The sequence below is a fragment of the Anoplopoma fimbria genome, chromosome 3, assembly GCF_027596085.1.
Source record: "Anoplopoma fimbria isolate UVic2021 breed Golden Eagle Sablefish chromosome 3, Afim_UVic_2022, whole genome shotgun sequence".
In the NCBI taxonomy this organism is placed as follows: domain Eukaryota; kingdom Metazoa; phylum Chordata; class Actinopteri; order Perciformes; family Anoplopomatidae; genus Anoplopoma; species Anoplopoma fimbria.
Genome location: NC_072451.1, coordinates 19,737,298 through 19,751,000, shown reverse-complemented (window position 1 = coordinate 19,751,000; position 13,703 = coordinate 19,737,298). Strand labels below are relative to the sequence as shown.

At 38.8% G+C, this 13,703-nt stretch overlaps 1 protein-coding gene across 1 annotated transcript in view; it reads left to right on the top strand.

Moving 5' to 3' along the window:
• Positions 1 to 6,376, top strand: part of LOC129089326 (microtubule cross-linking factor 1) — a 57,113-nt gene extending 50,737 nt beyond the window's left edge. The window contains 1 exon segment of the mRNA XM_054596736.1: positions 6,173 to 6,376. Within this exon segment, the coding sequence (XP_054452711.1) occupies positions 6,173 to 6,376 (204 nt within the window).
• The last annotated feature ends 7,327 nt before the right edge of the window (positions 6,377 to 13,703 follow it).

Sequence of the window (13,703 nt, the reverse complement as noted above, 5' to 3'; positions counted from 1 at the left end):
ATTGATAACTACACACAGAGAAGGGTGGGAAAATGTCTTTATCAAAAATCCCTTTTCAAACCATGCAAAAATTTGGCCAGTAAACAAAATGAACATTGCTATAGGTGTCACCAAAATGTGTATTTGCTGGAAAAGTAAGTTTACAGTCAGATTTCTTTGCTAATCCAGTGAATAACTATATATATTTTAAATTAATTGTTCAGTAGTTTAGTCTATAGAATTTCAGAAAATATTGAAAAAAGTACAATCACGATCTTTTAGAGCTCAACATTGTGTCTTCAAATGACTTGTTTTGTGTAACTGAAAGATATTGAATTGTTATGCATCAATTTTCTGTCAATCCATTCGTTGTTTTAGCTCAAAAATAAATATAATCAAAGGTCCACATTAAAACCATTTCAAATTTCAGACTTTAATTTGTTGCTTTTAGGTAAATTACAGTTGCAGCGATTTATTTTAGTATAAAAACAGAGAAATAAAAAAGCACAATCTTACATTTGAGAAGCTGAAATCTGCAAATGTTTTGCACATTTGCTTAAATAAATGGAAAATTATTATTTTTTATAAATTTTCTGATCGAAACTAAACATTTCAGAAACTGAAGTGGATGACAAATATCTCCTGTTAGTAACTTTATCACCTTTATCGCGGTGTAAATCTTCACATCATCCAACACTACTTTGGTTTAGTTCATTTTGAATATTTTGTTATCTCCAACAATATCCCACCGGCCTGTGTGTCCACATCAAGGTCAAAGTCCTAGTTGAGTTTCTTTCCAGGTCTAAAGTGAATGGGTGTGTGTTTACTTAGCTTTCTGTGTGGTCTGCAAACTGAAATCAGCCACTTTGTTTCTTCTGGAGAACCTCTCTGCCTTTGATATGCCAAACTTATCAGACTTCCTCTTTTCCCAATTTTACCAATTAACATTTCCCGCTCTATCTTCTCTCCTCCTCCCCCCCCTCCTCCCCTCTGGGCTTTATCTCTCCCTTCCCCTCCTCCCTGTCCGCTGTGCTCTGATCCAGAACCACACTGTCATACTAACAACTCCTTGGGGACTCTAACTCTTCTTGTCTCCGTGATGTAAGTTCCTCCTCCTCTTACCAGCCACAGGGACCTCTCACCTCACGCCCTGCAGACCCCTCCTCCTCCTCCTCCTCCTCCTCCTCCTCCTCCTCCTCCCTCACCCTCACCCTCTTCATTAATGCATGCCTCACAGGACGGCAGAGTGACAGTGTGTGAAGCCATCGGATTGGTGTCAAAAGTTGTGCGACGGCCATACATCTGTATCATTGTGTTGATGCATGCATGCTCAGTTTCTTTGTTATAGATCATCTGTTTTTTAAAGGACCATAATGGTGGTTTTTTGCATGTTTTGGGCCATTAACCACATAAATAACCTAGTCTCATACCATACATGTTGAGATAATTTGATTTAAAAGCATTTTCAGCCAGAACGGTATGAAAATCAACTTTTAGGTAACTAGCATGAGAATGTTAATCAATTACTTGAGCTGGATTTGTATTGTTGAGGTCCACCCCAGCGGAGAGCCGTAACTTATGTGATAAAACTTCTAATTGTTTGCAGTACAGCTTCATGTTGAGGAGTAGATATCAGCTGTCTGAAGTCATTAACTCATTCACTTTTCACTGCTCATGATACAGGAAAATCTAGTGTTGAAGAAAATTGCTAACTTTGAAATAAGCCAGCATGTGTAAGCAGAGATGCTATAATGCTGACATTAACCAAGGCTAGTTTTTTAAGAGACAAACCTGGTAGATATTAGTAAGTGTACATATATACATATATTTTTTGTCTTTACAATACATTATTTAAGCTAAATCCTGAAGTAGTTTTTCACTCTTCAACAAGTTGATTGTCATACCACCCAGAGAAGAAATGTAACAAAGTTTGGCGGTAATGTGACATATATATGGTTTGATATTAGCGGAATGGATCCTGCTGCCGTTATGGTCCTTTAAAGAAAAGTCAGTCCACATGATTCAAAGAGTGTTCAGATTGTGTCTTGACGGCTGATCAGATAACATCTGAACCAGTAAACGTGACACAAAAAAATCAACTCTTTTGGACGTTTCACACATTCCTCAGTGCAGGTTGTTTTGGGGGCCCTGCATAAAATAATAATAACATCTGGATTATTCTAACATTGTGTTTCTACCAGGTGCTCCTCTTCTTTGTCACCACGTGTGCGACTTGATGGACTGACGTTTCATGATTTCTTTTAATTCCATACAGTGTTTTCTCTCCTCCTCCCTCTAACCATTTCCTCTCGCACTAACAAGTCCTTGAAAGATTAACCGAAGATGACTGCTGCTAACACTCATAATTTTCTATACTCTATCACCTGTCGGGGTCGTGTTCGATTCCTGGTGGATATTAACTGCTTTCTCTGGTCCATTGTGCATGCTTTAAGGGAAAATCCACCATCAGATACTCTCACACTGTTATACAACATGTTACCAGCCTGTCAGTGTATTTTTATGACGAGTGCTGGAGTTCCTCTGCTTCCCTCGTCTGCTTGTAGGTCAGGTAGTCATTTCCTACATTATGAAAAAACACTTTTGAAAAACAAATATGCGGAAAAAAGATGCAACTTTTTGCATTTCTATGTGGTAGGTGGCTGAAGCAAAGAGTTCTGGTCTGTTTTGATAACTCTCCTTAAATGAGGGGTTCAAGTGCTTTGAAAAAGTTTTGAGAGTTGAGCGATGAGACACGGCAGCTAAAAAGCTTTTGTTCAAGCTTTCAGGAAGTCAAACTTGGAAAACAAACAATATGAAAACGTGGATATTATAACAAGGTTAAGGTTTATTTGGTAATGTTTTGTGTTAAAAATGTTGCAGACTCTTTCTGAACAAAAAAAAAAAAGCCACTGAAGCCTTGAGATGTACTTGCTTGTAATAGTTTTTAAGTGCACGTAACACTGTTCACACTCTGCCCTGCGAAACTTGTGATCGCCTGGAGAGTCACAAAGTTTATCCTTTAGCCTTCAAATAGTCAAATAGTCCCCTGTTGACAGAGTACAATATTTTAACTAAACTACTTAACTAAACATGGTGATTTAATTAAATTTATAATGATATCACACTGCTCTTCGTTTCTAAAACCTTACATTTTATAGTGAATTTCATTTATTTTAATTTGTCCTATTTGTCTTACTTGTTCGAACTCTGCAAGCAACTGAGAAGTGCCTCTGACCATGCGTACGCACAAACGACGAAGGCGTGGATATCTTAGAAAATCTAAACCCTCAATAAACTAAATAGATCTCATATTAAAAACACATTTATAAAAAACTATGCACTATTTAAAACCGTTAATTTACTCATGCATTATCAAAATGTATTAAATAACTATAAAATCAAAGCCCCTTCACACTCATCAATTACTGTTCAAATTAAAATATTCAACTATAAAAACTGAGTGAAAGCTTACAGTGGAGTATATGAGAGTTTTCATATTGAAATCAAGCAGTTTTGAATTGACTTGGCCCATTATGATCATCCATCAAATCCTAGAGCCATGAAATTGCGCTTAAAAGCTTAACTTTTGTTCAGTTGTGAAATCTCTTGTCTTAGGCTGAAATAATGTAACATCCGATGCTGCAAATCCTTTCTTTGGATAAGTATCCATGGTGACAAAAAATTTAAACATGCCTACAGATGCAATCACGTTATCTGTTTTAATGGTGTTAAAGTGTTTTATGGTGGATTTCCCCTTTAAGGTTGAATCATCGACTGAGAAGTCAGAGTTGATGTGAAGCTGTTCACGTTACTGTCTTCAGCAGCCTCTCTGTCACTGACTTCCTGTTCTCATTACTGGTGCATGAATCTGTGGTGTTTTATGATCTGATTTATTAGCATCTCACAGGAAATCTTGTTTTAACCCACAAGCTGCCCCTTTAAAACTGGATTGTGTGTCCAATCCATCAGTTGTATTCAAAAACAAATTATTTATTGATGGAGACGCCGCCCCTCCATCTCTGTGACTTGTTTTCCCATCAGTTCCATTAGAACTACAGTTTTTGTAGCACATCACTCACTGGTGGGTCTGCCTTCTCATTCATCTGACCGCTTTTCTTTTCTTCAGTTCATCCTCTCAGGCCACCGCAGCCTCACAGCCGTGTATTTTTAGCAGAACTAGATTGTTGCTTTGTGGGTTCGATGTATCCCATCCTTCAGCCAAAAAACTAACGCCTTGAGATGAGCTATTTATAAATCAGGCCGGTGGTGTGATGTCCCGGTTGTGATCATTCACCCAATCACACTCCGTCATCATTCTGACAAGGGGGAAGAAAACTCAGCCACTTTTCTCTCTTCTTATCGTCCTCTTTTTATTCACTTTTACTGTTTTCATCAGGGGACAGATGCATTAAATATGTTTGTTTTATACTCACCATTAATCATTATGTATGCCTCAGCTGAAATATGCATACACAGTCCTGAACTAGATTTATTAACCCCTGTGTTTGCATAAATCTAAAAATCTAAAGTCATCATGACATAAATGGATGCAAGGCGACTATACTTCCATGTTTGCACATAAACAAGGACAATTTGTCCTTCACTATTTTCGTCGTGTTTTATTCGACTCATTTCACAAATGACAGAGATGGGCGATCCTCCCATGTTTACGACTTGATGTACATCATTGCACAACTCAAAATGACTGCAGAGTTGGTTGTGTGTGAGTTAAAAACACTGTGCGTTGACGATATAACATTATATCAAGTAAGTTACTTTGAACAAGGGACTTTGGCTAATTAGAGGCTTCCATGTCTATTTGTTCAACATTATTAAGTGGCAAGTCAGAATAATTGGAGCGCTCTGGAAAGTTTCCCAGTCGTACTGTTATTTGAATAAAATAAAATAGGAATTGAACACGGCATAAGCCTTGTTACTCACCACTCTCAGGGTATATCATTTATTTTATTCAAGTTTTTTGCCAGTTCATCAGTTTATCAGTCACACTTCTTGTTGGGATTTGTTTTAATTATTGTTACTTGGTTTTGCTTATGATTTTGAGGCAAATTATCTCAATCAGTGAAACCAGTTGTGCATCATTAGATCCTCCAATCAGTGAGGGACTGAGTTATGTCAGCAGTAACTAGGCATTGTTAAATGACAGCTTTATTTATATATTACACATCACACCTGATTATCTGACCGCATGTTTACCTGAACAGATGAGTTAAAATGTGAGTCACTGAGAGGCTGTGGATTTTACTGGTTCATTTTATTTTAGCTTTCTTTAGTTTCTTGCTCATCATCCCTTCATATTGGTTATCAGCATTACATCTTTTTAAGGCTGTCTTTAATATTTTGTCCCTTATTTAGGTAAACAAGGGGAACATGAGAATATAAATATTACTACACCACCACCACCACCTGCAGCCTCAAAGTTACCATTTAGTATTGATTTTGTGGATTGAAGTAGGGCTTATGATGAAATCATATATGGAGATATTGTGATACACAATTACGTCGTCTAAATTGAAAAAAGAATATCAGAAAATATGAATTGATAAGAATTCTGCTTATGGGAATACCCCAGTGTAGTTAAATCAAACTATTGTTTTCATCTGATTACTCTGTATTTGTGTATAGGGTTGTAAACATAGTTATTGTGAAGCAATTGCTGAATACATGTTGCGATATAATCAGTTAAAATTCTATTCAGAAAATGCTTATATTTGTAACCTTAACATCTTTAACTGATTTGGTGTAGTTGGTCTAGACATTAATTTTTTGACATTGCTAAACAATCTGAACTCAAGGTCCACTTACTTGTTTGTTATGCTGCTTTTAGCAAAAGACCACAATCTTCATCAGGATCTACTGCATTAGATTTTAAATAGGTACCTAAAAAAACTGCTGCTCCACAAATTTAAAAGGGTGGTTGTAGACAGAATGGTAACACACTAACAATAGAAATCGCCTAAGAAAATGAAAGTTCCTATAAAATTGACATTGTTTCTTCTTCTTGACACATTCAGTCCTTCTTTGCTTGAAGTGGAAGATTAATCACTTCATCTTCACCCTGCTCACTCTTTCACTTCTTTCATTTATGTTTAAATCCGTTCACTTACTGTTTATTTCGCCTCGTTGTCGTCGTCCCCACGCCCCCCACTCACTGACAGCTCCTTGTCATTGGCAGGACCTGCCTCGCTCTCCGGTGGCTCCACCCCTGGACTCCTGTTTCCTGAGACCGGCCCGCCCGGCCAACCGCCGCCCCCCCTCGCGCTGGGCCTCCCGCTCCCCCTGCTCCTCCCCCAAGTGGAGCGAGGGCACAAAGAGGAGGTTCACCTTCCCGCCGCCAGGACACCGGAAGACCATCCTGGAGGGCGAGGAGCCGGCGTGAGGCCGTCCTCTACCTCCTCTCTCCATCCTCCACCTCAGCCTAAAAGACCCAGTACCTCAGAAACCCAATCCCCCCTTAATCTAGAGACTCCCAACGGATGGAGCCTGAAGGGGGGGTTGGTATCCACCAAGTAGCACCAGCTGACCATCGAGGAACCCAAACTTTTTTTAGAAGAACATGGAATGTACTGTAATATCATCAAAAAAAACATTTTAAAACTACATTTCCATAAGAGGTGCCTGCAGAAACTTAAGTTACTCATCTGTGGAAACTGTAGGTCAGCTGTTGCATTTGTATGAAGTTTACATGATTTTTTTTTTCTCATCTGTTTACATTTTTCTTTTTTTTTTCTACGTTATTTACATCAATTCATGTTCAAACTATTTTGTTTCGATAAGAGAAAACATTCTGTGTTTTGGTTGCCGGCCATTGAAGCATGACTTTTCTGTTTAGTTTTGGGGAGAGCCAACAAACAAAAAAAACTACTTCTGCTTCATCGGGTCTGAAGCAGAGACACATGATGTCATTTCTGATGCTAACGTATTTATTTTCAGTTGGGGATGAATGTTCGGCTCTATAAACACGTAGAAGATGCATATTTGGAAGGCAGTTGTACAAATATCAGTCAAATATTTGCATGCCTTTTGAACACTAGCACTTTAGTGCATGTACATATGAGCTCTAGTCATTTGTGATCACTCGGCTCCGCTGTGGGGGGAAAAGAAAAAAAAATGTTGTGATGGGAACTCTCAAGCTGTTGTTTTTGTTGACACAAGATTTGCATTAACTAAAATAATGAGAATTTTTAAGTGAGTTATTGTATCTACCAGGCTGTCTTTGTACAGTTGTTACTATTGGATATTAATTACTTTTTCTTTTGACAAGAAAAAGGGATTGTGGGAAAAAAAATGAATGTTTTAAATGAAAAGTCTATGTCAAAAAAGTCTACAGATCTATAGTCTTATGTAAATACTAAATGGTAATAAACATGAATGTGTATTTACAAGATATCCTCCTCTCAGTGTGTCTGTTTGCATCAAGCAACAATCTTTAGGTCTTAAAAATTGAACGAACAGCCAAAAGTTCCTCAAATAGCCACTTGAACTGACTCCAACGTCCATCCCCATAGACCCTCATGTTAAAATCCCTAACTTTACAGCAGAATTAAACATGTTAACAGTCTCCTACAAAAATATTTTGTTACCTATAGCTAATATCCCTGTTTATGACAACTATACAGTGTTGAATTTAGTATAAAACTCACCCGTTAAAATTATATCAAGGCTGCTTTGACTGACAGGTTGCCACCACGGCATTGCTGCCATAACGTGTTTAGAGTTAAAGTGTACTTTTTTATATAAGCACATTTTGTTTTAAGCCTTTTTTTGTATTAGCCAAAATTAGCATCCCAAATAACAAGACAGTTGATGTGAATTACAGATTCACCTTGCTAACCATTCTAGCACTAGCTGCTATCGGCACTGGCCCTGCTCCAGATGTGGTCACTTCTGGTTCCAAATAACCAAGATGGCACCGGCCAAAACAGCAAACTTAAGGCTTCAAAACCGTAGTGCACAAACCAGCGGTTGATGTCACCGTGACCACCCACACTTTTATATACAGTCTACGGTTTGCATCTGTCGGTCTTGTTTTATATATATATATATATATATATATATATATATATATATATATATATATATATATATATATCTGTATGTTTATACATCTCGATTATAAAGGTTAAATACAGCTTGTGATACATTATACGCTCTTTCATTAGACCTGAGTTTCTGTTGTAGGCACAGACTGATCCTGGATCGTGTGTGTGTGTGCGTGTGTGTGGCATGCGTGCGTGTGAGTGTGGATTACAGTGCAGACCACAGGATTACAGTGGGTCAGGGGGACAGACAAACACACACACACACACACACACACACACACACACACACACACACACACACACACACACACACACACACACACACACACACACACACACACACACACACAGTGAATGGGAATAAGAAGATTGTGTCGTCCCAAAAGTCAAATCCTGTTGCATCATGGTCATAAATGTGTCACCTTACTCATGTTACTCAGTTTGTCACGCAAGATAAAGACCAGTAAAATATACTAGTTTATTTAAACATGTCCTTAGTTGTGTCCATATATATTACTATTTTATGTTATATTTTGGGTTTATATGCAAAAACATTAAGGTATCCCAAATGGAATTCAGTCATCTATAATTTTATATTTTGTCTAGTCCTTGCTTTTTACTACTTGTGATATACCAAAATGTCCGATGTGAAAAGGCCTTTACAAAGAAAGCTAAATTCCATGCTGTTCGAGCTAAATCATAAAAAATGTCTCAAAAAAGTCTTATTGTCTTCCCAAATGACCCATGTCAACAACAATGACTTGATTGAGTGTTTTTTGATCTGCAACCTCAATGTGTTGGTAATGTTTAGGTAAGTGAAACTACTTGGTTAAGGCTTGGGGACAGATCATGGACATGATTGTGTTTAAAAGAAACCAGTTTGACTGTTTGTAGCACATTTCCTACGTCAAAGTCAAACACTTTGTACATCAGATCATCCACCGTCAGAAGTTACATGTAAGAAAACGTAAATACCTTACATTTTTTGTGCTGTCTTTTTCCTGTGAATAGTGAGGACAGACTTTAAAGCTATCATTTAAAAAGCTCAGCAACAACATGTCTTTAAAGAATTGAGTTCTAATTACTGAAGATCGCAGACCTGGAAGGATAAGATGCAGTTGAGTTTTCAGACGTAATGAGACGAAACTTTCAGCATCACGAACAAAATTGTGTTTACCTCCACTGCCGTTGTTCAGATGTGTTAAAAACTGGGCAAATAACACCTAATATTCTGCATTGCTAGATATAAGGTTATTTAGGTAAGTGAAAAAAAAGTGTAAATTGGAACAAACTGTACCTTAAATTTTAGGTTAGTCCATGACTAGATCATTTTTGGACTATTTTATTCTCCTTTAAATGAGAAAAGCATGAGAAAGCACAGACCATTTTCACCAGTGACTGCCATTACTGTGAATGCAATTACTGTGTTAAAAAAACTTGTTTTGTGCAGTTTTAGATTTGTTTTATCATTGTCCATTGGTTCTGCAGGGATGTATTTGATATCCACTCTTCAGGAAAGCAAAATGTTGGTATAAATGTGTTGTAGAAATTGGGTCAGTCTCAAGACGATGCTTTTTGAAAAAGTATACAAAGACTGACCTTGAGTTCTACAGTCTGCTAGTTTCCACTTAAAATAACTGAAAGTGATTCAGGTGAACTAACCCTCTAATAAAAAGAAAAAAATCTAAAACACATTTGTATTTAAGGAGCAGCAGCCTCTTGTGGTTGATGTTGCTGCCTGCTGATAGAGACAAATATCTTAATCTTTCTTTATTCTGCCCATTTTTAGCTTTTCACGTCTTGAGAAGAAATTACGTGCACAAGAATTAAATCAATACATTTTAAAACTGTTGGCTTTAACTGGAGAACTCAAATGTTTTATTGGCTCTGAGGGAGAGAAAGCTGATTGTTGGAGAGCAGGAGAGAGGGAGTGATAAAGAGGCAGAGAGCGGAAGGCCCCCGTATACCTTTCATTGAGTTATAACGATGAATAATTAATGCGACCCAGCTGCACTCTGGGAGCTGCTGATGGCACCGAGCAGGTCAATGGAGGGAGGAAGACGAAGATGCTCTGCTTTTACTTCCATCCGCCCCAAGAGAAACCCACCACTGCTGAATAATTTAGCCCTTGAAGTCCCTCCACACACACACAGCACACTGCTGCTCTCTAAACACTGGACTCTGCTGCAATAATGTCTGATGTTGGCCGCAGCAAAAAGGGTGTGACCTCTGTGAAATAGAAGTCACACTAAAATACTGCAGATGTCCCGAAGCAAAGACGGAGCAGGACATAGTCTGAAGCCACTTCAAATTTAATGTGTGACATTTTCAGACAGAGTTTCTGTAGGTGGCACTTCAACCTCTGCTGGTATTTATGAACTAAAACCTTTGATGAGGAAGCTTTTAGCTTTTAGCCTTTCGGGTGTTGAAACAGTCTGCCGGAGGACCTGAATAGAGCTGAAGGGGTTTATATCTTCATAATGAATCTTGGATTTTTGTCTTTTGTTGGTTAAGTTTTTTAAGAATTAAAAATAAGGCTGCAATTATTCTATAAGGAAATTGACGAATACAAAGTTAATTAATTAGTCATTCTAGCAATAATTAAAATTTTCGCTTCCGAGTCAGTGGCACTTAGCCATTGACTCTGTATAAGAGGTGGACGTAGTCAGCGTAATGTCTCCCGTTGGTCTGAAACACGAGGTTTGAGCTTAGTACAACTGAACGCTGTATAAAACATTGTTACTTTCATGAACTGAAACTCACTATGAAAGGATTAGAGTTGTAAGATGAAAACTGGGCTTGTGTAGACTTGGAGAACCTTATATGTTGTGTAAACATTTTCTAATGTTTGCTATCGTTTTTTTATGGATGGCCAGTTGACTCAGAACTTTATTGCCTTAAGATAAGATAATCCTTTATTAGTCCCGCAGCGGGGAAATTTGCAGGCTTACAGCAGCGTAGAGTAAAGTGCACACAAGAGACATAGTAGAAGAAAGACAAGATAAAAATAAAAAATGAAAATAAAAAAACAAGTATTATAAATAAGCAATAAAAAACAGTAGAAAATCAACAATAACTGAAATATTATATTTACAGACAGAAAAAAATATTTTAACTATTATTGCACAGTGTAATGTATTGCACAGGTTTTTATTGTCATGTTTTTATTGTCATGTGTCATGTGGTCTGCTGGGAGCAGAGTTGGTTGTGCAACCTGACAGCAGCAGGAAGGAAGGACCTGCGGTACCTCTCCTTCACACACCGGGGGTGAAGCAGCCGGTGGCTGAAGGAGCTGCACAGAGCTGCCAGGGTGTCCTGCATGGGGTGAGAGGTGTTGTTCATCAGGGATGATAGCTTGGCCATCATCCTCCTGTCTCCCACCACCTCCACCGTATCCAGTGGACACCCCAGCACACTGCTGGCCTTCCTGACAAGCTTGTTGAGTCTCTTCTTGTCGGCTGCTGAGATGCTGCTGCTCCAGCAGACCGCTGAATAAAAAATGGCTGATGCCACCACAGAGTTGAAAAAGGTCCTCAGGAGTGCTCCCTGCACTCCAAAGGACCTCAGTCTCCTCAGCAGATACAGTCTGCTCTGACCCTTTTTATAAAGTGCATTTGTATGATTAGTCCAGTCCAGTTTATTGTTCAGGTGAACACCCAGGTACTTATAAGATTGCACAATCTCAATGTCCTGTCCCTGGATGTTCACTGGTTCCGGAGGACAGTGTTTACCCCGGCGGAAGTCCGCCACCAGATCAACTCTGGTAAAACCAAAGAGCTGGTGGTGGACTTCCGCAGCATCCTATGAAGTCCTGGTTCAGTTCTCTGTATTCCCTCTCATCGCCGGCGGAGATGAGGCCGACGATTGCAGAGTCGTCAGAGAACTTTTGCAGGTGGCAGGTAGCAGAGTTGTATGTGAAGTCTGATGTGTATATCGAGAAGAGGAATGGAGCAAGAATGGTTCCTTGTGGGGCCCCCGTGCTGCAGGACACCCGATCTGACTCACACTCCCTTATCCTCACATACTGTGGACGGTTGGTGAGGTAGTCCAGGATCCACGCAGTGAGGTGGTGGTCCACCCGGTCTGCTCCAGCTTGTCCCTCAGAAGCAAAGGCTGGATGGTGTTGAAGGCACTGGAGAAGTCGAAGAACATGACTCTCACAGTGCTTCCAGCCTTGTGAGAGTCATGTTCTTCGACTTCTCCAGTGCCTTCAACACCATCCAGCCTTTGCTTCTGAGGGACAAGCTGGAGCAGACCGGGGTGAGACTTACTTTGTCCCACCTCTGATTAAATATTTGTATTCTTTAATATTTTTTTGTGCTTTAGACTCGATGATGTTTTACTGTACATGTTTTTTCTGTTGGCCACAAGCCGAAGTTCATTATATAAGAAGAGTTACATAGTGTAATACAAATATGCTAAGTTTTGTGATTTATCGTCCGACGTCTGATCACCTCACAGTTGACACGAACTACTTTACAAAGTCACTTGATCCAATTAACTGATAAGAAAAATAAATGATGCATCAGAGAGGCTACTGGATGTTTGTCAGGACATTCAGTGATCTGCTGAGCCAATATGATTACTTTGTCTTTGACAGGACACATAAAAAACAAAATACAAAGTCACATAGTCTTATAAAACAGTTTCACACCTGTTAAAACTTTGTAATGGGTCACTGCATTGTCTTCACTGCTTTGAGTCATTTGGAGCCAACAGTGTGAAATCCAAAAAATGCTGCTCGATAAATACATTCAGGACTCTTGATGCAAACAAAATAAAAATTTCATTGGTCGGAAAAACTAACAGAATAATCAATATGAATTGGGGGGTTTTCTGGCCAAAACTGGGGTGTCAACAAGTTTGGGTGTTTTTTTTAAGTAAATTGAGTTAAACTGTGAGTGTCCGACTTCTGAAAAGCTGCTTTTGAACATTTGACTGTGATTGAAAAAAATAAAAAGAGCCACGTTTTTCTCTGTGACTGCGAAGATGAATAATGCAGCGGCGGCTGTCTGGTCGTCTCTGTCAGATTGTTTAGAGCAGTTTCCCCTCGTGTTCCCAAATCTTTGTGTGTTTGACTAAACAGATGAGATTAGTCTTTCATTTTCTCTTTTGCCGCTGATGAGTTTGCCGCTGCCATCTGAGGCCTCAGCTGACAGTTGGATCTGAACACTGGGGATCGACATGCAGTGTTAAAGTCCAGTGGATGTCAAAACAATCTAGGCTCACTGTAGAGAAAGACAAATGACTTTCGTTTGCAGATTTGTTTGTTCAAAAGCAGCAGAAAGCTTTGCCCCGTTTATTAAACTAATCACAGAGTGAGACGGCTGCAGAGAAGAGTGTCCTATCAAGTCTTATTAGGACTCGGTGTCCCGGACACCAAAATAAAAAAATTCAGAGCAAACTACTAAAAGTCTGTCTTTAACAGCAGATTTTTTAAATCACCACCTTCATACTAACCACAAATAAGATGACATTCATACCATTAATTTACCATTTTTCTAGCTTTCACCCAGTTGTGAAATAGTTTTATATTGATACTGTCTCCCTTTTTAATTGAAGTGAATGGGAGAAGAAGCAAATATATGCAGGACAGAAATGTAATGTGACAATCCCTTAAAGTAATACTTCACCCACAAAATATCCATTTGTGCATTCATTACT